Source organism: Oncorhynchus nerka, linkage group LG20 (assembly GCF_034236695.1).
Source record: "Oncorhynchus nerka isolate Pitt River linkage group LG20, Oner_Uvic_2.0, whole genome shotgun sequence".
In the NCBI taxonomy this organism is placed as follows: Eukaryota; Metazoa; Chordata; class Actinopteri; order Salmoniformes; family Salmonidae; genus Oncorhynchus; species Oncorhynchus nerka.
The window spans coordinates 36,005,456-36,032,979 of NC_088415.1; the positions used below are offsets into that span (position 1 = coordinate 36,005,456).

A 27,524-nucleotide genomic window follows, 5' to 3' on the forward strand; every position below is an offset into this window, starting at 1 on the left:
TTGAACATGATTATGTACTACTGCATCCGTATCCTGGTCATTCTGTGAATATATATTGGCACAAAGAGACTGAAGAGGCACCATGGCAACAGAGAAGAGCTTGTGGAGCACGTCTATCCACAAGGCTACTCCATCTCTCCCATACATTCTCTGCTCTCCACCCCCAATCAAAGAAAGCAATTCAAGTAGCCAAGTTTCGGGTTTGATAGCGCATCACACTGTTTTATTCAGTTACTGACATCTCAGAAGAGAGCCTTGCAATGCTGCTGTTGGTAACCAACATTTTTTACCGTAGCGTTGACGTTACACTGAAAAAAAGCGCTATTTCAAAACAAACACAAGTCCCTCATCAATAGTGATATGTCAGAGGCAGAGAATATCCTGTCTGGGCGGCTTTGCATGAAACAAACGACAATTTTTCTGCCTTTTCTTTTGTCTTTTTAGTCGCTTCACATATATCAATAAATATTTATACCTATAAACACTTTTCAAAAAAATCTAAATATTCAGTCACAGGTACTGGAAAAAGCTCCACTTTTAGATCACAATGATTAATGTACAAAACAATGATACACGTTTCATATAAATGTCATGGTAACAGGTAGAGAGTCTCTGCTGTCATCAGCAAAGATCATAATGGATCAAAAATAAACTCAGAGATTCAGCGTTTCCTGAGGTTCCTGTGTTCCCCCTTGAGGACCAGGAGAGGGGGAATGGCTTTTACATCACATCACCGAGGAGCTGTTACGAAAGGTCAAAGTGTTCCTTATAACAACCAGGGAATGTGATCACAATAGAATCATCGTAAAATGATTGCCTGCCACTATGTTCCAACTACTGCACACATGTTCTATTATTCAATGTTTTGTGTTTCTCAGTAATTGAGTTAAATGCTAATGAATCAATTGCGCACCAAGTGCTATGAGCTGCTATCAGCATGTTAAAGAGGGCTAATCAGCAGGGGGAAACTGGTAGGTTATCTGCAATCCTTCAGTGGGGGATCCGTGTATCATTATGCTGCTGATAAATCTCAGACAGAGGTAGGCTATTCATGGTGCACTTTGAACTGGCGTGACACTCCCTCTCACTCCAGAATCCCTATAGGGCTATCAGCCATCATCAGATATCAACCCCATCCTGGTTGTCTTAGTCTATCCTCACTTTGGCCGTGTGAATGTCATCTGACCCTGACCACCATTCAAAGCAGTCACACCTGTCTGCATTTGATGCAATGCACTAAAGACATGTCTGAGTAAATATAAACGGGCGGGGTAGGGTGAGAAAGTAACACGGACGAAAAGTAAAAGTCTTTTGAAAAATCTGTACATGTAAACATCACACTTTCACTGAGTCCAAAAAACAAGAAGGAAAAAATACAAAGCGTCACATTGGTATACAGGAAATGACACCCCCGCACAGAACTGCAGTCTCTGGCCAATGCAGGAGAAGTAACCAAGAAAGTAATATCAAGAACAATATACGTTTTTACAAAGCACCACCAACTGATAAGTTAAAACAGGCAAGGGATGAAACGGCGTAGATTGTTCTGGAACAGTGCTGTACCCCACAGAAAAACGATTTAGATTTCAAATGTTTCTTTTACAGCCCTTTGAACAGTTATACAAACATCTGACCACATCAGCAATGCACAAGCTACTAGGGCTTTTACGCTTTTTTAAATCAAACATCTATACATTACATTGTCCTGCCTATGCAAAGAGAAATCCCACTGGCCACTAAAATGTGTCTACAAATGGTTGTGTTTTCATTGGTCACAGTAGCTGCAGCACACATCAAATGTAGCTCGTAGTCTTAAGACAAATTAAGAGGAGAAAGTTATCTCTTCCTTTTTTTGAACACGCAAAGCAAAGTGATGCATTAGTTAAACGTGGATATGAATAGAATTAAGATCAACCCGGCATCAGTCAAATAATGAAGTGTAGATAGTAGTTTCCTGATGGCTGTTGGAAATGATGGCTGGCCAAAAGTAGACAAGGGACAAATGGAGGTGGAGGAGACATGGAAGACATTTAAGAGTATTGGGACAGAGCCCCAGGTAGCGATCAAGTCGATTGATAAAGTCTATCCAAAGGAGTCTATCCAAATTAACCGAGTTCAAATGCGTGGACGCCTGAGCCTTCCTTGATTTTTCAAAATAACAGTTTGTAAAGCCTGAATAGTGTGGCTAAAATACAATTTCTGAAGTCTGATGTGTGCAAAATATAATGAGCTTTTAAAGCAGTACTTTACTTGTGTTGCTAGTAAAAATTCAGATTGAAGTAATTTAATTTTTAAGACAATGAGATTGGATGAGTCTGGCTTGAGCCTTGCCATAAACTGTATAACCCAGTATTGTGCATTTTAAGAGTGCTTATGTGTTCCACATCAAATTATCCATACGATCAGGGGCGCAACTTTGGTTTTAGAAGTGGGTGGACATATCTTTTTTTTATATATATTTTTTATCCAGTTGGATAAACACTCCAAACAGTCTACCCGAACGCTCAGAGGCATCCTCATGGTCCTAAAGCACACCGTTGCCTCATTTTGTGTCACATTCCAATGATAAAACTGTGAGGGGGGCAAAAATGCCATTTCAGAACGTGTCCCCACCCCCCATCCCCAGTGAAAGTTGCACCCCTGCATACAATTATCAGTTGAGTGGACAAAAATATCTACATTTAAAACGATACGAGACAACCCAAATGAAAAGCAAAACACACTCATATCAGCTCTCATCATGTACCACCATCACCATCCCATTGTCAAGCACGTTTCGCTTAAATGTGTCAGTTGAATTTATGAATCAAGTATGATGTCCTGTAACAACGTCTGGTTACAAATATGTACCATGTTATTTCATCCTGAGCTGTAAAGTGCTTCCAAACTTGCAATAGATTATACATTTGAAATATAATAAATCAGACCAATTATGTCATGGATGGTGACCATGAATAAATTACAGATTATTCTGTGCATGTCATTTTAAACATAGACTGACCGGTTCTTGGATTGATCATCCCAGCAGTTGAGTTAATATATGTGCTGCTGACTTCAATCGTTCATGATAAATGACACTGAAATATATTCCTCTCTGGTATGAATTATCTGACAAATCCATAAGGTGCTGACCAGGTTGATTGCGTGAAATAATTGTTTTCTTTGTTTTCGAATGTTACGTTTACAGAGCAAACTGGTTTACAATGTCTTGTACAAAAGAGCGTTGAAACGGGCCACTCCACATCACTTCACACAACAAACAGAAATAAAAAAAAAACAACACACAGTAATGCTAACGTTCAACAACAATAACAAAAGTAGATAAATAGAATTCTTACAACACATTTCTTAGTGCTGAGTTCTCCACTGACTGGCCTGTCTGTGTATCTGTTTAGAGAAAGGATGTGCTCTGCTTATGGCTACGGTACTCTGTGCTGCCCCCCACGTACAGCGCACACACCATAGCAAGAGATTGTGAGGGTAAACTGTGACGCGATCACACATTTTCAAGATTGTCTTTTGCTACTTTTTTAAAAACAGTTGTTGTGTTTGATAGCGCAACGTCTGTCGATGAGAAATGCAAAGACGGGTAGGAAAGAGGAGTTGAGGCAGAGAGGATATGGTGGGATTTGGAGGGATATCTTTTTCTATAGCAGGCCAACAGCTGTTACAAGGAGCGCAATGCATTCCTCATACAATTCCATGTCACGACCACGTGACGTTCACGAGACAACGTTCGTACGCAACCACGTGCTGTTCATATCTCACTGACCTTAAAACAACACAAACTCTTACAGAACTCTTACAATTGGACTAGGAAATATTCTCATGTTTCAGATCATTCCGTGTCCTATTCACATTTGTCTGATTGGTGCCATTCAAGGAAAGGCTTCCGTTATATTAGAGACAAAGAAGAGCAACGTTCAAAACAAAGAACAATGAAGCTACAGTGCTGCCATGGGATATTATTTCTTTCATTCCCCCTTCCATTTATACAGCAATTCCTGATTGACAACTAACGTTTCTGCTCCCAGTGGAGCCTCACAAAGTATGGGATGTTTGTTTTTCAGTTTAGCTCATCACACTGAGACTGAAAGCATGGGGAGGAGGTAGAGGTACCACGAGAAGACCTCCTTTTGCACAAAGTCTCACAAAAAGCCATCATGACTATGTGGATATTGGCTTGACTTGCCAAAATGGTATATCCACGCATGCACATTTACTGATTATCTTCCATATTGCACCTTGTTCCACACTTTTCCCAGAAGCAGTAACCTTTGCCTACGAGCCAAAGCCTATAGGCTTGGAAACATTACAGTGCTTTACCCTATAGGTTTAGCATCCCTGTTTGCATACCTACATCTTCAAACTTTAAAAACTACTGCTGAGATGAACAGATCAGATACAGAAGGTCAACTCTGAAGCAGCAAAACATGTTTGACAATTACCTCCTCAGAGCTTAGAAAAGAGCATCCCACTGAAGGAGGTGACTTCGGGGTGTTTCTGGGGAATGGATGAAGTGGGTAGGGTGTAGGTTTGTTATGGGAATGGCAGAAGTTTACTGGGCACTAAGATCAGTGTGAAATGATGGATTGTATTATTCTTTTAATTGTTTCTGCCTCTGTGATATATAAACTGGGAACGTGTACCATATATCTACCATCTGCTGTATATGGCCCAATTGTGCAATGCAGTTTTACTCTTATTCTTTACTTTGACTCTTTATTCAGTTGAGTGTATAGATGTCTGACTGTGTGTGACTGAGGGTGATAGTGCAGACGGAGAGTCTGGTGGAGACGGCCCGGTTCGGCCCGGTCGGGCCTGGTTCTGTTTCAGTTATGCTGCAGGATTAGGTTTTCCAGCTCATCTGCGGAGCGGAGCAGGAAGGCGGCAGACTCTCGATACCCGGCGATGAGCTGCCGCACCGCTGTGACCTCAGGGGGGCTGAGCTGAGCCGAGGCTCCTCCCCCGCCTCCACCCTGACCACCGTGACTGTTAGAACTGGAGGAAGAGGAGGAGGTGGGAGCCACAGACTTCATACTGAGATCAGTGGGACCTGGTGAGAGAAATGATGGTTTGCTGTAAATTTGATTACCCCATACAGTAAAGAAAGCACAAGATTATTGATATACACAGGGTCTATAGAAAATGTAACATTATTGATATACATTATAGGCAATAATTAATCACACTAATATAGATACAGGCACATACAAACACACATGGACAAACACATTCCCATTGACTCTAGGTCTAGGAATATAGGAATTGGGTTAAAGCTAATTACCATTGGTCTGTGTGGTGGCACCGGTGGTCGGCAGGTTGTTGCCGATTGCCCCGTAACTGTGGAAGCTATAGTTGAGGCCTCCGTTGGTACCGTTGGTGTAGACTGGGTCCTGGGTTTGGGACTGGGAGTAGGCTGAGGCAGCCAGGGAGAAGCCTGAGGGGGCCCCTGAGGCTGGGTCCCTGGAGCCGTTCTTATCAACAGTAGCAAGTTCCTCCTAGGGGAGTAGTTACAATTGTTATTACACTGTACTTACAGGAAGAAGAACATAGACATTTGAACATGTAAAATATTAGCAAGATACACAGTAAATGAATATACTGTAGCTACTTACAGATGTACTATCTTCATTTGTTCACTCTGTTGTCGCAGAGAATGTGCAAATTGTAGTGTACTCGTGGTTTAAAAAGGCTTCGAAAGTTTGTAATGTCCACTTTAAAATGTCAGACTTTATGTATTCTAACAACAAAAAATGATCAACCCCTACAAAAATGTCCATTAAATTATAATCCAAATAATAATTCACATTTCCTGTTGCAGCAGGATTATATTCCTGCTGTGAGAAACTGGTCAAATTAAGATAGAACATCTGTACTGCACATACTGCTAGTGATGTTACCAACTTTTCTGTAAATTGTCATTATTTGGCCCCTATGGCCTATTTATTGCCTTACCTCCCTAATCTTACTACATTTGCGCACACTGTATATAGATTTTTCGATTGTGTTTTTGACTGTACGTTTGTTCATCCCACGTGTAACTCTGTGTTGTTTGTGTCACACTGCTTTGCTTTATCTTGGCCAGGTCGCAGTTGTAAATGAGATCTTGTTCTCAACTGGCCTACCTGGTTAAATAAATGTAAAAATCTTTCTTTTTTTTTTATTAAAATAAAAACTTTTCTGTAAATATTCCAGAATAACACACTCTTTATCTACTGTCATGGATAAACAAACACACAAATGAATACTCTCGAAAATCACATTAATGAACGAATACACACTTGCTGTGAACACACACTCACAGGGCCTTGATAGACATCTAGTCGCATCCTCTTGGCAGCGTTGCGTGTCTCACTTTCACAAGCAGCAGCAAGAATGTTCTCTGCCATGGCAGAGGTGAGGTGGGGAGGTGTGGGCCGTGTCTGACAGCACAGACAGAACAGAGACAGTGTTAAGGGTGTGCATTAGAACATTACAGTGCGAGTGGATTTAGTGAACATTTATGCATGTTCATGAAACGTGTACATTGTGGCAGATTTTTAAAAAAAAGCACAGCTTTCTACAAATCCTGGCCGTCCAAGACTCGAAAAACAATCACAATGTGGAGGGGAACAGTGCCTACCTCAAAACCAACCTTCTTCAAACGGCGGCAGGACTTGAGGTAGGTGCGGATGCGCTTGCGGGAGCGCTCCTGGAACTCAGGGAACTGTCGGCTGCATGACTCGATGATGGCCTGGATCTTCTCCTTGGGCTGCTTGGAGATGGGCACCATGCGGTCCAGGTTCTCATCCACAAACAGACGAACAAACATCTGAGAAGGCAGAGATGGAGGGGGTTGGGGTTTAGAGGGGAGGAGAGAGGGAAGAGAGAGTTTATAAGGGAGATGGGAGGATGGGGGGTGTAGAGGGGAGGAGAGAGAGAAGAGGGAGTTTATAAGGGAGATGGGAGGATGGGGGTGTAGAGGGGAGGAGAGAGAGAAGAGGGAGTTTATAAGGGAGATGGGAGGATGGGGGTGTAGAGGGGAGGAGAAAGAGAAGAGGGAGTTTATAAGGGAGATGGGAGGATGGGGGTGTAGAGGGGAGGAGAAAGAGAGGGGTTTATAAGGAGATGGGAGGATGGGGGTGTAGAGGGTAGAGAGAGGAAGGGGGTGTAGAGGGGAGGAGAGAGAGAAGAGGGAGTTTATACGGGAGATGGGAGGATGGGGGTGTAGAGGGGAGGAGAGAGAGAAGAGGGAGTTTATACGGGAGATGGGAGGATGGGGGTGTAGAGGGTAGAGAGAGGACGGGGGTGTAAAATGGACGAGAGAGGAGAAGTGGGTGTAGAGTAGGGGGAAGCAGGAGAGGGAGGTGTAAACGGGGGAAAAAGAGCCAAAGCAGAAAGGGGGAGCAGCCAGGGCGGTGGAGCATGAAATAGGGTGGAATGAAAAGGAGAAGGGATAAAGAGGGGGGAGAGAAAAAAGAAGATATACTGAATACCAAAGATTTGAAGCATGTCATTTCACATTTTAACTCTGACATTCATATTCTTTAGAAAAAGAGCAAACATGACTTCTTTGTTGATATTTGGGTTGCATAAAGACCAATTGCGTTGCATAAAGGCCAATTGCTAAGTAATACAACCATTGAAGTCTATATTTACAAGTGACAGTTGTGATGGGACTCATACATTGAAGGCTTTCAGCCTCTCTGGGTCCATTCCCTCTGCATCAGTGATCTTGTCACTGTCGTCATGGTCGTCGTGATCGTCATCATCATCATCAATGATCTGAGCACGCCCAGAGGTCAAGTCCTCAGCGCTCATGCTCAGTTCAGTCTTCACTGAGTCATAGCTTCCGGAGCTGTACTGAGGAGACTAAACACAAACACACACACACAAATACCAACACACATACACACATAGACACACACACACACATCGCTATTAAAGAAACAGTTGAGGACACAAAGCAATGTTCAAGTTCCCTATCAAAAGACCATATTCAAATACCTTCGCTATCCTTACCTTGTTGCCGTAGTCTGGATTCCCGGGGCACTTCCTGGTGGAGTCAGTTGGGTAGGGCGTCCCAACAGGGCTCCCCACAGGCAGCAATCTGTCGGTCAGATTGACTGGTTGCTGGTCCTCTGAGGAGGAAGAGGAGGAGGTGGTGGTGCTGAAGTCCAGGGGAGCACTCACCCCGTTCTCAGTCACCTCCCTGTATGGAGCCAATCCATCTGGAGGGACAGCGCCCACAACCATCGCCTCCGGAGGGGTCAGGGCTGGCAGACCATGGCCGCTGCCACTCTCAGAGGAGTCATCATCTGTCAGAGAGAGCAGGAGAGAGAGAAACGGTAAAGAGATGGAAACACTGATGGAAAATCCACTGATGGAAACACCACTGATGGAAACACCACTGATGGAAACACCACTGATGTGAAACCCACTGATTTAAAATCCACTGATGGAAACACCACTGATGGAAAATCCACTGATTTAAAATCCACTGATGGAAACACCACTGATGGAAAATCCACTGATGTCAAATCCACTGATGGAAACACCACTGATGGAAAATCCACTGATGGAAAATCCACTGATGGAAACACCACTGATGGAAAATCCACTGATGGAAAATCCACTGATGGAAACACCACTGATGGAAAATCCACTGATGGAAACACCACTGATGGAAACACCACTGATGGAATCACCACTGATGGAAACACCACTGATATAAAATCCACTGATGGAATCACCACTGATGGAAACACCACTGATATAAAATCCACTGATGGAATCACCACTGATGGAAAATCCACTGATGGAATCACCACTGATGGAAACACCACTGATGGAAACACCACTGCACCTATTCCCAACAACGCAAGGTAGTATAATGATATACAGATTTATGTTTAACTCAATTGAGTCTCAACAAATCCAGAGATTACCATTCATTTAAAAAAATCTCACCATTGCACCATTTTGAATGAAAATGCAAACAGACAAATCCTGCCAATAAAGTTTTTGCTAATGGTCCAAGCTAGGTTGGTGTGTTGAGAGGATGAGCTGTGTGACTGTTGTTTTTGATGGAGTAAATGTGTACATGTTTTTGTTTGCTCAATCATTTTTGCTCCTTAGTTGGGGGAGGGGTCGACACGCTATATGTTGTGCTGTCAGAGTGTTTGTATAAGAAGAGGAGGGTATTGGGGTCAGCTGTCAAACTAATAGGGGGTGCTTTTGCAGTGGAGGCTTGAGTTATGATGGAGGTTTCAAACGGGGGAAGGATGGAGATGAGGAGGGAGGGAGGAAGGGAGGAGGGGGAGAACATGATGGGATTGTGGGGGAGGACGTGATGGGGAAGAGGTGAAGGGGCGGAAACAGACCCTCACAAGGCTGGCATGTGAAGTATGAGGGAACTGTATTGATGTGTGACAATAACACTGTTGGGGGTATGCTGTTAAACCACAAAGACAGCTGATTTCTACCACTCTAACCATCGCCTTTTCCCTAAGGCAGGGGGGACCATCAAAGTCTCCCTTTCCTCCACTCAAATCTAAATGGGCCCACTCACAGGGATTTCCATTGTTGTGCTGAGTCTGTGAGGCCTCGTATGTCTTTTTTCCATTGTGTTGACTACTAAGAATCCAGCCAGTGCAAAATCTGTGACTTTTTCTTGGAATACACTATTCAGTACAAACTGATAACCGGTTATCTATAGTGGATGTCCACTTTCCCTTCATGAGGTAGTCATGGATGGAGGTGGGGGTGGGGGGAGGCCCTTAGGCATTAGGGATTAAGGTTGGGTTGGGGTACTGAAACACTCTAAATGAAGGGGGAGTTGGTTTGATTAGTACATTAATAACAACACATGTTGCTGCCTATACTGTGAGTATATGCCCCCTCCCCCCCCCCCCCACACACACACACCTGTTAATGTACACACCAACTCCAACTCATCCATTGCGTGTAAGCAGGAACATACTGCACACAAACACACAAGCACAAAAAGGCCAGCAGTTTACCGTCCTCCTCTTTGAGTGTGGTCTGTGGGCTTTGTACATTCTCTCCATTGGGGGGACTGAGCTCAGGGACAGGGGGGCGCTCAGCAGAAACCCACGTGGGCTCAGTCATATCCATGTCCTCACTGCTCACCGAACTGTCATCCTGAGGAGAGCGAGAGACAGAGAAATAGGAAGATTGAGACACTTATCAAGCTACGATTTCGTCCCTGAGGACAAGTCTAGGAAAACTGAATAGGCTGCTGAAGAGAGCAGTAGACTGCACGAGGTAAATCACTCTCACTCAGGAAGACGAAGGTTGGACCAAAAAGCCACTTTTCATTTGAGCTAGCAGTCAGGATATGTGTTAAACACGCATAATAAGAGTACATTATCAAAAATGGAAATGGAAAGCACAGTCCACACTCAGTCCAAGTTTAGGCAATGCCATTTTCTCCTGAGGAAATCTCCTTATTAAATAATGTGTCTTGAAGCTCTGTTATTTATAACTGTGGAAAGTAGAAACCCCAAACTTGTTCAATCTAATGGAACACAGCCAGGAGTGTTCAGGAGTAGCCTAGCAGTTAATTAAGAGGTTTGGGCCAATACCCGAAAGTTTGCTGGTTTGATTCTCCTAGCAGGCAAGGTGGAAAATTCTGCTGTTCTGCCCTGACTTTGGTAAATAATCTACATACAAAGGAGGCCTGGTCTATATGCACTGTAAACCCCAAGGCATTTTTTAACTCAATACTTCTAGTAAGTTGTACTCAAAGTTAATGAAAAGTTATTATAACTTAAAATGTTTATGTGGTACTGACTAAAAACTAAATGACAAGTCACACCAACTAAATTGTTTTAAGATATGATAACAAATTAACTTTTTTCCCAGCATGCTCTACTGCAGGTAGATTTTTGGGAATTATTTTTAATAGCTGTGTTTTTGCATGTACATTGGGTGATTGTTTGATTAAATGTTAGGCTACACAAAGATACATGTTTTTTTTTAAATAATCTAATCCAATCATTGAATTTTTGCACCCGCTACTGAAATGGTTGTTCCAGTTTAAATGGCTTAGGTATTTTTCTCCCACTGTTCTTAACCCTGGCAGTCATTACGAATGCAGGTTGTGGGTGAATACAAATTTCAAGTGTTGGATAGCCTAACACTGGCTAGATTCCAATAGGAATTACAAATCACTTCGAAAGCCAGCATATTTTGATTTACAGTTAGGGTTGTAAAATTCTGGTAAATTTCCAATGTTTTCCATAAATCCTGGATGGAAGATTACTGGAATTTTGAGGGGGAATGTTATAGTATTTTGCAACCCTACTTGCAGGCCTGATGTGAGTTTCAGGCCACTGTATAAGGCCTTATTATATATGTAATGGCACAATTATAATTATAATATTTGCCTAGGAACTCGCCTCGTGAAGGCCACAGGACTGAACATGAAAGAATTCAACAACCATGTCCCTGTCACTAACAAATGGTCATGGTCGGTAACTCTACAATTCAATTGAAAATGCAATGGGAAATTATTAGAGACATGGCTTACTGGGGGCCTTAAATGTAAGTATACCTTACTCAAGAAAACTGCATTTGTATGCATTTGAAGGTAGTACTGCTCACTTCAGCTATTTAAGTTTATTTTCTTACATTTTTTTAGGTAATCGGTTTTCTCAAAATGTTTGAGTAGCCAGAACTTATCCGGTTTTACAGTGTTCATGACAAAATAACATCTACTGCTCTTGCCAGACCAGGGGTGTTGCAGATGGGATTAGCTTATCATGAATACACTGGCTAATACCTTGCATCTATCATGAACGTATGAGAACACAGTTGGCCCCACATACAGAACAGTACAGTATAGTACAGTACAGTAAGAGCCAAGAACTGATACCCTCCGGAGGAAACACGACACACTCCTCTGAGGGTTCTGTAGAGGGCTGAGGCACTTACTGAAGGCTCTATTAGGTACCAAGTGATGCATGGTGTAATAAAGAGAGAGAGGGGCGGAGAGAGAGAGAGGGGAGGAGAGAGAGAGAGAAGGGAGGAGAGATAGAGAAGGGAGGAGAGATAGAGAGGGGAGGAAAAATAGAGAGGAGAGAGAGATAGAGAGGGGAGGAGAGATAGAGAGGGGAGGAAAGATAGAGAGGGTAGAGAGATAGAGAGATAGAGGGTGAGAAAGGGGGAGAGAGAAGAGGAGAGAGGCAGAGACAGCTAGAAAGGGGTGAGTTGGAGAGTGATAAAGGATGAGGGAGACCTGAAGCGGCAGGCAGAAACATGGGATGTAAATAAATAGAATACCCTATTCTGTTCTATGTTAACCACCCTCCCAAACTTCCAATAGTGTTTGGAACACAATGACCAGCACATTAGAAGGGCCCTCTGCAAGAACTCTCCACCACTCTTTCTGTTGCTGTTTTTTATTCTCTCGCTCTCTTGCTCCTCTCTCTCTTACACACGCACATGCATGTCTAATTAATTTAGGCATTTATGCATGAAATAAACAACGTGCACAATCTCCAACTTGAAAGCTGTGAAAAGTGACATCATTGATGACATAGGCTACCATGTCCTGCAGCCACAATGTCAACTGGGCAAGCAAAGGTGAGATTCATTCCAAACGGAACTGACTGAGCTGTATCACGGCAATATCTTCAAAATACACTATATATACAAAGGTATGTGAACACCCCTTCAAATTAGTGGATTTGGCTATTTCAGCCGCAACCGTTGCTGACAGGTGTGTAAAATCAAGCACACCACCATGCAATCTCCATAGACAAACATTGTCAGTAGAATGGCCTTAATGAAGAGCTCAGTGACTTACAACGTGGCACTGTCACAATTCAGTTCGTCAAATGTCTACCCTGCTGGAGCTGCCCCGGTCAACTGTATGTGCTGTTATTGTGGAGTGGAAACGTCTAGGATCAACAACGGTGATTTCCATACAATCCTACCGCGCGGGTGTGCGTACGAAGTCCAGTGTTGGAGTAGAATGAGGCAGAGTGTTGTCTCTGGTGTCACTCTCACGATACAGTAAACTACAGTGGCCTACAGCAGCCTACAGTAGCCTACAGCAGCCTACAGTAACCTACAGCAGCCTACAGCAGTCTACAGCAGCCTACAGTGGCATATAATCAAATCCTGTCAGTGTCTTTAGATTCTAATTGGTGAATCTGCTGCCTCCCTTGCTGTGTTTAGATAGTCGGTTGACCATAACATTGTCCTTCACACACACATACTGTATGTCTTACCCGCTCATTGGCAGTCATGCACTGTAGTTTCATCTGTTTCAGGTAGGTGGCAGTCAGTGGCATGTTGTAGTCAATGAGGTCCGGAACCAAGGAGGTTGGTCGATCATTTTCTGTACAGAGAATACAGTAACACTCATACAGTAAGATCATTTCCAAAACAAACAATCAGGTAAAGCAAACTACGCATTAAGAGCTTTTTGAATACTCCCACGTGCCATTTGGGCTCCGCAACACCCCTACACTTTCTATTGGTTTTCTTTGACCGGAATGTCCATTCATCTGATCTGGTTCCTCTGATCTTAATCAGAGTCAATCTCTGATTAAAAGGCAATAATGACAACCATGGTGGCCCTTGAGATCTGGAGTCATGAACTGCTGTTTTAATGCTGCAACCTAAACAATGGGAAGCCCTCTGTGTTCCCAACCATGACCGCTAGAGGGACCCCATGCTCCTTCTATTGGAACATTGTATTCATTATTTAGGACCTCTTGGGTCTTTGTTCAATCATTTGGCTTAATGATGGCCTCCACCTTTAATTGCCCCTAAAAATGGCTTACGAAACATTCACAGAGACTCACGACTATATATTTAAACGACAGATTGGACACTGCGTTGAGTGTGGGAAGCCCAATGAATATGGGGCTATAAATGTACTAGCAGTCAATTCAATGGGTCAATATGTATAGTAGCATTGCAATTCATCATTTTGACAAAGGTAGTAGGAAGGTGATATGCGTTATAACAATAACCCCCTATAAAGCTTTAGAATGAATTGTTGCTATTCAGATAGATGTCAAATTAAAAGGAGTCTTTCTTATCAAACAATACTTTAATAACTGATTAAATATATACAGTCAATTAATAAACAGGAGCCAGTAAACTGACTTGGGAGTTAGTAACCTTTGAACTCTGCAGTGCTGGGATTGATGTGCATCCTCTTCTGACACTCTCCACAGTTCATTAGGAAGCGTGTCACTGCCTCCCTGGGCAGGAAGGCGTACGTCTCCGCTATCTGTGCCAGGGGAAAGGTCAGAAGGCACAGGTCAGGGCAGGAGTAGAGGAGGTATAAACTGTTATTAAAGCCTGGGATCAGTGAGTATGTTAATGCTGCGTTATCTGGGGTTGGCATGGTGAGGAAGGAATCCTTCCTCAATACTCCAAAAACCTTTCTCTCTCTCACACACACATCTGCTGCTGATATCCTGACTGTTTGAATTGACCATCTACTTATTTCTGCTTTGATATCCCATGCTGGAGCTGGGACCTTTTCTTCACCTGCTCTCTCTCTCTCAGCTGCAGCTGACTCATATATATTCCCCTCTCTCTCTCCCTCTCTATCTCCCTTCTCTGTTTATCTCTGCCTCTCTGCCCCCACTGGCGTTTCCCTGCTAAACAAGGCGACCTTCATGTGACCATGGCAAGGCAGCAGGGATGCCCAGCTCACCCCCCTCTCCCCCTCCCCCAGGGCAGCATAGAGGGAAAGGCCGACCAGAGGAATCTGCACTTCCCAGAAGGCCAAGGTGACAGCTCCATATCATGCCCCTGCCCCAATGGCGCTCAGTGCTTCTCAAAAGGGTACGTGCTATGAGATGTGACAGGACCTCTCTACAGGGCAGGGGCGAGAGGCAAGAGAGGGAAATGGCCCTGGTCCCCAGGGGGTTTAACTGCCATGCTCCCTACAAAACTGTCTCACAACACAGACAAAGACCCCCCAGCTGCAGACACAGACTTGGCTCTTCAGACCTCACTAGATCCTAAATACACTGAGTGAATACAGTTGCAACATAGAACAATATAATCTAGGAATGCAATACACACAGGTGTAGATCTTACAGTGAAATGTTTACTTACAAGCCCTTAACCAACAAAGCAGTTTTACCAAAAATACCTAACAAATAAGAAATAAAGTAACAAATAATTAAAGAGCAGCAGTGAAATAACAATAGCGAGGCTATATACAGGGGGTACTGGTACAATGTGTGGCGGCACCGGTTAGTCGAGGTAATTGAGGTAATATATACATGTGGGTAGAGTTATTAAAGTGACTTATGCATAGATAATAACAGAAAGTAGCGTAAAAGAGGGGGGGGGGGGGTGACAATGCAATTAGTCTGGGTAGCCATTTGATTAGATGATCAGCTGTCTTATGGCTTGGGGGTAGAAGCTGTTTAGAAGCCTCTTGGACCTTGACTGACGCTCCGGTACCACTAGCCATGTGGTAGCAGAGAGAACAGTCTATGATTAGGGTGGCTGGAGTCTTTGACCATTTTTAGGGCCTTCCTCTGACACCACCTTGTATAGAGGTCCTGGATGACAGGAAGCTTGGCCCCAGTGATGTACTGGGCCATATGCACTACCCTCTGTAGTGCCTTGCGGTCGGAGGCCAAGCAGTTGCATACCAGGCGTAGATTCAACCAGTCCCCATACCAGGCGTAGATGCAACCAACCATGCTCTCAATGGTGCAGTTGTAGAACCTTTTGAGGATCTGAGGAGCCATGCCAAATCTTTTCAGTCTCCCGAGGGGAATAGGTTTTGTCATGCCCTCTTCACAACTGTTTTGGTGTGCTTGGACCATGTTAGTTGGTTGGTGATGTGGACATCAAGGAACTTGAAGCTCTCAACCTGCTCCACTGCGGCCCCGTCGATGAGAATAGGGGCGTGCTCATTCCTCTTCTTCCTGTAGTCCACAATGATCTTCTTTGTCTTGATCACGTTGAGGGAGAGGTTGTTGTCCTGGCACCACACAGCCAGGTCTCTGACCTCCTCCCCATAGGCTGTCTAATTGTTGTTGGTGAACAGGCCTACAACTGTTGTGTCATCGGCAAACTTAACGAGGGTGTTGGAGTCGTGCCTGGCCGTGCAGTCATGAGTGAACAGGGAGATCAGGAGGGGACTGAGCACGCACCCCTGAGGGGCCCCCGTGTTAAGGATCAGCGTGGCAGATGTGTTGTTACCTACCTTTACCACCTGGGGGCGGCCCATCAGGAAGTCTAGGATCCAGTTGCAGAGGGAGATGTTTAGTCCCAGGGTCCTTAGTGATGAGCTTTGAGGGCACTATGGTGTTGAACGCTGAGCTGTAGTCAATGAATAGCATTCTCACATAGGTGTTCCTTTTGTCCAGGTGTGAAAGGGCAGTGTGGAGCACAATAGAGATTGCATCATCTGTGGATCTGTTGGGGCGGTATGCAAATTGGAGTGGGTCTAGGGTTTCTGGAATAATGGTGTTGATGTGAGCCATAACCAGCCTTTCAAAGAACTTCATGGCTACAGACGTGAGTGCTACAGGTCGGTAGTCATTTATACTTTTGTCTCCTGTTGAGGATGCTTGGTTGTCTTAGTAACTACTGATGCTATGAATAAGAAATAGCCAGTCTATAAAAGGCATATTTTATGTGGCAGTTTCTAAGAGAATAGAAAGATGCTTTAGTACAGTCTATATAGGATGCCTATTGGTGAACTGATTGTTTATGTTGGCTCAGTGCCAGTCTTACTGCTTTATAGGTCTTCTTCTGGCCAGCGTGTTTAGGTGCTCTACCAGGGTCGGCACCCATCTCCACATGCATGGCATAGATGATGTCGAAGAAGTCCTCCACCACTGCCACCCTCTTCAGGGACGAGCTGTCCTGGGCCGAGCCTGCATCTGCACACTGGAAGACAGAGAGGGAAACATTCAATACCCTGTCTGAGAAGACACTGTGTGTGTGTGTGTGGGGGGGGTGTACACGTGTGGGTGTGTTGTGCGTGCATGCATGGGTGTGTGTGTGTGTGTGTTTCAGTTCTCTATGGAAAAAGATCTCCAAAACATAACGGTCATGAAAATCTGAAAATATCTGAACCCCTGAGGCTACAGGGCTCGTAGTGTGAATGTTAACAAGATGGCTTTCTTATCCCAGCTTTGAGAACAGTGATGATGATTCAGCAGAGCAATATGGATCAGCACACAGGAGGGACAAATATGGAGCAGCTCAGGCAGGGTCCAGGACAAATCACCACAGGGTCAGCTCTACTGAGATGTCCAGTGGTACTGTCTGTGTCTAAGTAGCTCCCTGCTCTACAGGCTAGCTGCCTGTCTGTGTCTAAGTAGCTCCCTGCTCTACAGGCTAGCTGCCTGTCTGTGTCTAAGTAGCTCCCTGCTCTACAGGCTAGCTGCCTGTCTGTGTCTAAGTAGCTCCCTGCTCTACTGGCTGGCTGCCTGTCTGTGTCTAAGTAGCTCCCTGCTCTACAGGCTGGCTGCCTGGCTGTGTCTAAGTAGCTCCCTGCTCTACTGGCTGGCTGCCTGTCTGTGTCTAAGTAGCTCCCTGCTCTACAGGCTGGCTGCCTGTCTGTGTCTAAGTAGCTCCCTGCTCTACAGGCTGGCTGCCTGTCTGTGTCTAAGTAGCTCCCTGCTCTACTGGCTGGCTCTCTGTCTGTGTCTAAGTAGCTCCCTGCTCTACAGGCTGACTGCCTGTCTGTGTCTAAGTAGCTCCCTGCTCTACAGGCTGGCTGCCTGTCTGTGTCTAAGTAGCTCCCTGCTCTACAGGCTGGCTGCCTGTCTGTGTCTAAGTAGCTCCCTGCTCTACTGGCTGGCTCTCTGTCTGTGTCTAAGTAGCTCCCTGCTCTACAGACTGGCTGCGTCTCGGGCTAGCCTAACAGAGTGTTTCCTGACAGATGTCACTGGCTCAGGCTGCTGCTTCTGGCTCTGGGTATCATCACACACCCACTGGCCAGATCACTGCTGGGGCTGGGGCTAGTGTACTGCAGTGGGCCTCGATCCATCTTGTGTTCAGAGAATTAGCTGCCAGATTAGCTTCCCCTCAGCAGAGCTTCTTCATCCCTGCAGAGTCAGTCTCTCTCTCTGTTACACAGACTCTGAGATTGCTCCACTGCAGAGAGAGAGAGAGAGGGAGAGAGGGAGAGATAGCTGCGGCTTCATTCAATGTCCCCACCAGCACCACCTCATCCCTGCAGTCAGTGTTTAAAAATAACACCCCGTCCTGTACTGTACAATGCCGACAGCTCCTCCTACAGCCAACCCCCAACATCCACCCTGCTTCCAGTGCCGCTGACCCCGTCACCATAGAAACGGCCACAATCTCTCTCTTGGGCAGGTGTGCAGGGCAGAGGGTCATGTGACACTCAGTTGGAACTCATATCGCTACGACAACGGCCTTGTTGCTTAATAGCCCACTTACCACATGGGCTTTCTTTCTTCCACCGGGGAACCACTGGGCCTTCTCTCTCTTTCTCCCTCAAGTTCTTTCTTTTCCTTGTTACATTTGTCTCTATTCTGTATTACGTTGTTTTTCTCTCTTGTGGTGGTGTTCATTTAATCTGGTGTATCACTTCCTCAAGAAATGACTTTTATGTAAATAAATATGTGAACTGAGGTTTATGTACATGATGTACAGCCCTGAATAGAAGCTGAGGTCAATGAAACAAAAGAACGGAATATTATATACATCTAGTTAAGTCCCTGGTACACAGTACAAATGTAGATTCCAAAAGTTGTGCGATGTCAGGGGATGTGTTCTAGGTGGGACTCAGTGTTTCTCGAGGAGGAAACACATTTCAGAAAGTTATGTCCGGCATCAATGAGGAATCTCACTCTTTTTATTATACTGTATATCATTTTTCTCTCCTCTGACATTTCGAATCCTGCTCCTGCTATCTGACATTTATTTAGCTCCTCCTCTCTCCCTACCTATGTCCCGTCCGTTCTTTCTTCCCCATTCTCCCTGCTCCTGCTCTCCCAAGTGCAAGGTAATGATCGTTGCCATGGCAACTAAAACCAGCTCACCGAGCGGGTTTGTTTTAATCCGGCCCGTCTCCTCTCTCTCTGTAGCCACTCTCCCTCCCTGTCAGCATGTTCTTGATGTAATAGCCTAATGATAATGAAATAATAATACTAACAATCCTAATCATCATCACTCCTGTAAGGTATCATTTTCCTGATGACATCATCATTATTCAGGACAAAAATAGTGAACAGGTCCATTATTTTCAGCATACTCCAAATACGATCCAACCCGGGACACTCTTGTACTGCACATATCCAGACATCTACCAGTGTTAGATCTGCCATTGTCCTCTCTGACACTACAACATACTGTATATCTCACTAACCAAGATTTCTATTGCTATTATTGCCTCCTATGTCCTCTTTGTTTTTCAGTGAACTGTGGTGCAGCAGACAAGACTCCATCACCCTTAGCAGGAATCAACCCAGACTCAATCCAGCTATTCCTTTGTCCAAAAGATTTAGCATCCCTTAGATGCGGTCCTGGGCCCGAGGTTTTGGTTTTTGCCCTAGCATTACACAGCTTGATGATGAGTTGGTCATTTGAATCAGCTGTGTAGTACTAGGGCAAAAAACTAAACGTGCACCCAGGGGGGGCCCATGACCGAGATTGGGAAACACTGCCTTAGAAGGGTTGCAGATTGCCAGTGAAGATAAACAGAAGAACTCTTCACTTGCAACATATGTGCTCAAAGAGTAGTTTGACCATTAATTCACACAGTGTGTGTGTGTGTGTGCGGCACACTCATGTTTATGTGTTTAAATGTTCGATCTGTTTATTCAGCATAGTCCACAAGGTGTATGTTGCGTAGCTGGAGAAGACCAGCTGTTGAATGGTAAATATGTGGTCTCATCAGCACCACAGTGTTTTACAGGAGGGAGACATGTCAGCAGCCCTAATCACCATCACCACATAAACCTATCAACACTCCAACTGTCTCTCTTCCTGTTTCCTCTCTCTCTCCATCTTCCCCTTTCTCCTTTTCTCCATCTTTCTAATCCCATAGGACTGCTCTCCCGAGCCACAGCATACCCCCATCCCCTGCTCTCTCTCTCTCTCTCTCTCTCTCTCTCTCTCTCTCTCTCCCTGTCCCGCTCCAAACAGCTCTGTTGCTAGGAGACTGGAGGGGTTGATTCGGCCCGGCCACCCCCACCCCCCCTGGCAGCCACACACACTAGCAGAGAGAGAGTCGCTGAGGGGAAAGGAGAGAGCGGAGGAGAGGAGCGGTCCTGCACACAGACGGTTCGGGGGGGCTGGAGGCAGCTGGGTCACACAGACAGGCCAGTGGACAGAGGAAGGAAGAAAACCACAGCAAACATCTCAAACGGAAAGGGCAATTTATCCTCAATGGAGGAGGGAGAGCAAACACTGTAAAGCTCCACAGCCATTAAAATATATACAGGGTTTACAATCGTATGTTTTCACAAATACTGCCGGTAGCAATACTGCAGATACAGTATAGCTCTGTGTAAATAAAATAGAACACATATTGTGTATGATAGACAACACTACACAAGAAGAGAGCTGTAATCATACGCAGTTGGTTATGGGTGGTGGTGGCAGATAGACGGAGCCCCAACAAAAGAGGGACGGTGGGAGAAAGAAAGAGGGTCAGCGGGAGAACGAAAGAGGGACAGCGGGAGAACGTAAGAGGGACATTGGGGGTAACGGATGGCTTTGTCAACAGCACTAATTACTCAGATTATCTCATTGCAGATGTAACAACAGGTCACCTTTTAAAGGCCCATCTCCCCCTTGTAAATCCATCAGCAAGATAATGGATGCATAAATGGGAAAGCCCTGGTGTCCTCATTAGGGAGGGGGGTAGGAGGGGGGAGCAGCAGTGAGGACATACAGATGTGTCCTGCAACGCAGTTTAAAAGGGCTTTTGAAGTTTGCAATTCCCACTTTGACATTTCAGACTTTTTCCCTTGTAAAAAATCAACCTCAACAAAAGGTCCATTAATTATAATCCACATAATAATTCACATTTCCTGTTGCTGCAGGATTATTTTCCTGATGTAGCAAACTGGCTCAAATGAAGCTCCTGCATATGTATAAAACATAATCTCCTTGCCCCCCATATTAAAACCTCTCCTCTTCCTGCCGGCCTCCTTCGTTTATTACCCCCTTTCTCTTTTCTTCTCCCCGTTCCTTTGCTCACTCTCCCTCAGTTCATAAAACCCCTTCATTAAATCCACATTAGGTCTGCCATGCTCTCCCCCTATGTCCCGTTCCCTGCCTCCACCCCCTCTCTCTCCTTTTCTTTCTCTCTCTTTCTCTGTCTTTCGCACTCCCATGATGATCATTAAATGATAGAGCGTGTGACAGTCCCAATAACTCATCCAGGCCCTGACAGACCCCATCCCTCTGTTGATGTTCCAGTCACCACCCCAAACAGAACATCCTGATGTACTACACATAGGTTCTGCAATCTGGGCCTTTCATCATCTTTGTGTTATTGCTACTTAATTACTACATATTTTCTATTTCTGTTACAATGTTCGGGTTGTTAAATATTTGTCCAGCTACAGCATAAAAAAAATGATAGTAGCCGAGTGTAGTAGTAAGATTTAACACCGAGGCGTAAGGCTGTGTGTGTGTGTGTGTGTGTGTGTGTGTGTGTGTGTGTGTGTGTGTGTGTGTGTGTGTGTGTGTGTGTGTGTGTGTGTGTGTGTGTGTGTGTGCTGAGATCTAGAGCAGAGCTCAGACTCTCCCACACAGGGGGCGCCCCCAGGCCAGTTAAAAATGGTGTTAATTTATCCTCCTATGGGAGCAAAGAACTGTCTCTCCATGGCAACAGAGAGGGTGCTGAGGGGAGGAAAAACAGAGCAGCACGATCAACGACCCCCTCTTTGTACAGACACACACACACACAGTAACATACACATTTTCACTCTCTCACACAAAAACACACACTCGCATAAGGACACACTCCAATATCAAACTCTGTGCACATCTTATTAGAGATTCATTACAAATATATTACCAAAAGGCTAGGAACACATTGGCTTCAAATATGTAGGTCTACCGAATCCTCTTGTCCTAGAAGAGGCCTCATTCACAAAAATAAGTGGTTGCATCATCTCTCTCTGTATGTAATGTGTCTATGTGTGTCATCTACATCCAAAGCAGAGGAGCCTTGCACATAATATATTTGAAGGGGCGCTGAGGGCCAAATGCAATATCTTTCATTCTCTGTAAAATAAACTGTATAGGGATGAAGTTGAGGAGGCACTGGAGACACTCCCATATGGCCAAAGCACTGAAATAACCACAGCACGCAGTCAATCCCCCCAAAAAGTAGGTGAATTGGAGACTTGGTTTAAGAGAGGCCTTGTTGATGAAAAACCAACATTAAAACAGTACATTATATATGTGCTTTTTATATTAAGGTAAATTCTCCCCAATCTTGCCAGGTTGAGAGTAAAGAGCAAATGTGTGGCTTTGGTTAAGGTATTTAGCATTTGTAGGCCTGATAACCTAGGTACAGTCATAACAAACAGACAGAGACTGAATAGGAGGGACAGAAAGAAAGGCTAGATTATGCTGGAGTTGTGCCATGCAAAACTGTTAGCATTAATGCAAATGGTGTTGAATGAAAGGAGCACTATTCTTTTGACTCCGTGCCCTCCTAACAGAGGGGAGCTCTCAGGAGACGTGGAATAATTAATCAGATAATAATGATGGCGCTCCTGCTCCATTTTGATGGCAGAACACAAACGTTCCCTGTCTGTCTCGGACGGGACATCCTCAACCACTCCCACACCTCTCACCTGTTCCTTCCTATTGTTTTTCATCAAGTTACAATACTCCATTCACTGGGTATACAGCTCTCCCAGGGAGAAAGGTTCATAGAGCATTGTCGACGTCAATGAACCCTTTATGCCCTTTGATGACAGCACTTCCCACAGCATCTTACACGTGGAGTCCCATACCTGAGGCTGTGCTGTGTGTGTGTGTGGTGAGAAAGTCCTACCAAATCCAGATTGTGAATGAGGGATAGGGATATGTAAAGGTTTCCCGTTGGCATGGCAACTAAAAAGCAACCGCTCTCATCCGTTAATATTTTCCGGAGCCATATTTAGAGCAACAAGAGAGAAATGAACACAACATTCCGCTTAGAAATGGAGGGCACACCTATAGCTCAATAAATGATTATGTGTGCAAACCAGATTGGTGCTAGACTGTATTATATACGGTGGCAGAGTATCTGTCGGTGTACAATAAATCTCTGCTATTAATAATGTAAAACAAAAAAAACGACAGGCCGATATGAATCAATGAATCTAGTAATGGTAACGTGTGAATGTACCACTATAGTGGGCATGTCTGCAGTAGTGTATGACTGCAGAACATCTCACCGTGCCCTGGTCTATCAGTAGTGTATGACTGCAGAACATCTCACCGTGCCCTGGTCTATCAGTAGTGTATGACTGCAGAACATCTCACCGTGCCCTGGTCTATCAGTAGTGTATGACTGCAGAACATCTCACCGTGCCCTGGTCTATCAATTGTTATATTCTCCTCCTCACTGTCTGGGCTCTAATCAGGACATAATGAGAGCAAAAGCAGGTTGCATCCCCACACCGAGGCCTGCTGATATTGTCTAAGCACTGCTCAGGCTCTCAGACATACAGACGGAGAGCGAGAGAAAGGACTCGGGATATAGACAGAGAGAGAGAGAGAGTGTGTGAAAGGGAAAGAGAGAGAGAAATTCCAAACAATCCCATCAGCTGTCTGAAATGTAGTTTGCACTAGGCTCGTGCTACAAAACTTTAAAACCCCCATTCCCTTTAGTCAGTGTCTGTCTCTTTCCTTCCACTACTGGACTAACCTGTATAACTCCCTCTGTGTTTACACCAACTGAAAAAAGGTTCCTGTCTGCCCATCAACCACTAGCCATGCAACCCTTGCCCCCATCCCCAACCAACCTCCCCCTCATTTAGCCCCCCTGCCTGCGCCCTCAGTGAAACTTGGCACACCCCAGGAGCAGCTGCAGAGGGGCCTCCCAACGCCACACTCTGAAAACACGCCCCCCACCCCACCCCCACCACACAGGAGGGGCACTGAGGGTGTTGGGCGTTGTGGTTTTGTACTCTCTCTGTGTGTGTGTGTGTGTGTGTGTGTGTGTGTGTGTGTGTGTGTGTGTGTGTGTGTGTGTGTGTGTGTGTGTGCGTGCGTGCGTGCGTGCGTGCGTGCGTGCGTGTGTGTGCGTGTGCGTATGTGTACTTTTTTACAGTATAAAACAATCAATCCTTACGCAGTACTTGCTTTGAAACCATATTTATATTACAGTAGCTGTACTGTAATATGAAATACAGAATTTGACTTGCCACCGAGCTGCCTGTAAATGACTGTCATGGCAACCCCTATACAGTTTACAGTGCACCCAATCTCTGTATCTTGTACACATTTATATTGGGTTGGCACAGTGGTACAGGCTTCAAGCGGACAGTGAGAGAATGAAGAAGAGAGAGAGAGAGATCTGAGGACCATTATATCGACTGATACACTATCTACCACTCAGCAAGGGAACAGTCAAAGACAACATACTACCACCGGCTGACAGACAAGAAAACACACACACACATCACCTCCACGCTCACATTGATACACATTGACCATTCTTGCATCTAATTGCACCTCTACTTCACTATTTGACTTTCCACTTCCCACTTTCATTAATGATGAAATGACTGCCTTGTGTTTGCTTTTGTTGTTCTATTTGTTGTCTAGTTTTGCACAAGTGGGGGTTGGACATGGGGGAGTCCCCTGCTGTGTCCCATCAATAACTAGAGGTACATACTATTCAGGAATAGTTTCCTTCCATATAGTAGAACTAGAAATGACATTAACATCATTGGCATACTATTCTCAGACATGCATGTTAGAAGTAGAAAACAGTGTCCCGCCCAGGCGCTAACCTTTTATTACTGTAGAACAAGGACATTTACAAACTTGGCCCTCACAGAGTGACATCAGCTATTTCTGGGTTTGTGCATAAAGCCGTGTCAAAACAAAAGGCTTTTGCCCACAAGCAATGTAGAATGGATAAAGTGTTGAAAACTGAGACATCTCAGAACTATAATATGACATAATGAAAAGTAAAGTGTAGATTAATACCTGTGTGTAATAAATGTTGTGGTAAACACAAAAAGGCTATTTAGCGCTCCGTCATCCAAGACACAAAAGAGAAAGAAAAACTCAACTAAATCTCCAACTCTAGATGCACCTGCCAAGAGTCTCAATCATGAGAAACTATCCAGCCTATAGGACCAGGTGCAGTTAGGTATTTCAGCCCAAAAAATAAAGGCTACACATTAACACAGGTAGAACACCTGAGGAAGGATCGATCAAATAATCCACGCCTCAATCCAATAAACCACACCTCAGCGGGTCTGATATTCAAAACTGTTCTTGTAATTTGAGTCTATTGTTCACACTAATCTTGAGGGTCCTTGGAGAGCTTGTCCCAACACCATGGTGGGGGTGGGGGTGATTCCCCGAAGGCATCATATAAAATGGTGTCTGTCTCAACTGGCACTGAACAAACACACACACAACCTCTATCCTGTGCCTACAAAGAGTGTTTTCTTCAACTTTGGTCAATCAGCCTAGATAATCAATGTATCAGATAGGATATTCATCCATCTACATTTCCAACCCCAAGTAGCCTATAGCCTACCTAAATAAAACATTTACAATTTCACCTCAGATTAACACATGGTTAACAAAAATTGTAATACATTTAAGCTATATTGCACGAGATTATCATATGGTGAAATCATTCAAATGTCAATTCTAAGCAGCAGTGGTTTGAACTTTGATAGAGGCAGGATGCCGCTATATGCATCTGCTGGATAGTCTTCTCTTTTGTTCCCACCGGAGACCCTCACAGGGACGCACGGTGGTTTTACGTCCAACATAGTACAAATGCAATATATCACTTTTATTTATTTATAAGCATACATCCAAATAGAAGGTTTTATGAATGTGGATAAATGTATTAAGTCATGAAAATACATGCAAGTGTAGGTACAATGCAGGTATGATTGGTTACCAGAGCAACGAGTGCCTGTGGAACGATCCGCATCTATCCTGCACTGGGCAATGTAAAGTTGCGGGGTGCACACATAACTACGCGGATTGACACCGTGGATAGTTTTGCTTTCATAGCATGTGCACGTAAGTTATTGTATTCTTGTCAATATAAATGACTGTTTGTCAATTAGTACAAGACATTAGAACGAAAAAATAATGTGTGGTGCTGCGCATTTACCCATCCCCTTGGAAAGCCGGATGGGATTTAGTGGATTTATGCTATAGGGCTATTATACGAGGTAAAGGGAAACATGATCAATTATTTTGTTAATCTATAAACCCTCATCTCCCCCTTCCATACAATGTCCTCCTCTAAGGGATACACCAAGCACCCCGGCATCTCCACAATTTAGGCACGCCGCTCGCTGGCACCCAATGTATGCGCGCACACTCAATTGTCCTACATGTCAGGAATCTGGACAAGACATACTTTTTATGTTGTGAATGGGCTATTAACTCATAAATAGTGCTTAGTAGCATAGCGTTCCGTTGACAGGACATTAAACGAGTCATTTGCCAGACGAACACAGAATGATACCCCACACTGGCGATGTTGCTTCTATAGGCACCGGCGTTGCTATGGCAGCTGGGGATGGGAGTGTGACTGCTCTGTTGAAAGGATGAGAGTCGGTCAAACCGAGCTTTCTGTGAATAGGTTGGGGTCAAGGGGGAAAGCCAAACGCTGAAAAGTTGTAATCAAATAGGTTATGACAGGTGCATGTGGTTGTGGTGAAATCTAATAGGTTTCATTGACTATAACAGGACGTCTCATGCGCGCGCACGCGGGCGCAAACACACACACACTTTACCGTTGACTTGGCACACACACATACACACACACACTTTACCGTTGACTTGACTGGGACATATAGGACGGGCTTCCCTGACGCTCCTTTCTTGTGCTCTCCCAGAATGTTGCTCCCGACCTGAAACCCTTTCGACTTCACCCAAAATTTGAATTTGGCATTGATGTGGCTATTGTCGACATACATGCCGTCCGACTCTTCGTTTTGCAACAGTGTCTGCATGATTTTGTTGTATTTTCGCCGGGTGACGGTCTTTGTTTTACCCGAGTCCCCATATGTCCGGAGGCACCAGTCCTGAAATTCACTGAACATCTCCGCTCCTAAAACGACGGGACTCCGGCTCCTTTTCGTTACATCCGTGCATGATGATTTTTTTGTTGCCATAGCGTTCGATCTTATAACCCGTTTGGCTCTTCAAATAATAAAATAGCTATTATGCAGGTTTCCCCCTCCTCTCCCGTCCCGCGTCGCGGAGGATGGATCCGCAACTACGATGGCTTTCTCCCCTTCCTTGTCAGCTGGAATAAAGGCGTAGGAAACTGATTCGGGCAGCCGCACACCTGTTTGCAGAGACTATTCGCCTGCTGTCCCGAA

The 27,524-nt window shown here is 44.7% G+C and overlaps 1 protein-coding gene across 1 annotated transcript; it reads right to left on the reverse strand.

Moving 5' to 3' along the window:
- Positions 1-203: 203 nt before the first annotated feature.
- On the reverse strand, positions 204-27,524 carry LOC115101903 (nucleolar protein 4-like). Its single transcript, XM_065005452.1, has 11 exons — positions 26,973-27,524; positions 16,735-16,890; positions 14,143-14,254; positions 13,242-13,351; positions 10,005-10,146; positions 8,005-8,300; positions 7,669-7,854; positions 6,626-6,814; positions 6,306-6,425; positions 5,288-5,501; positions 204-5,056 (listed from the first exon to the last, which is right to left on the reverse strand). The coding sequence occupies exons 1-11, from the start codon at positions 27,312-27,314 to the stop codon at positions 4,833-4,835; spliced, it is 2,091 nt and encodes a 696-aa protein (XP_064861524.1). The 5' UTR covers positions 27,315-27,524; the 3' UTR covers positions 204-4,832.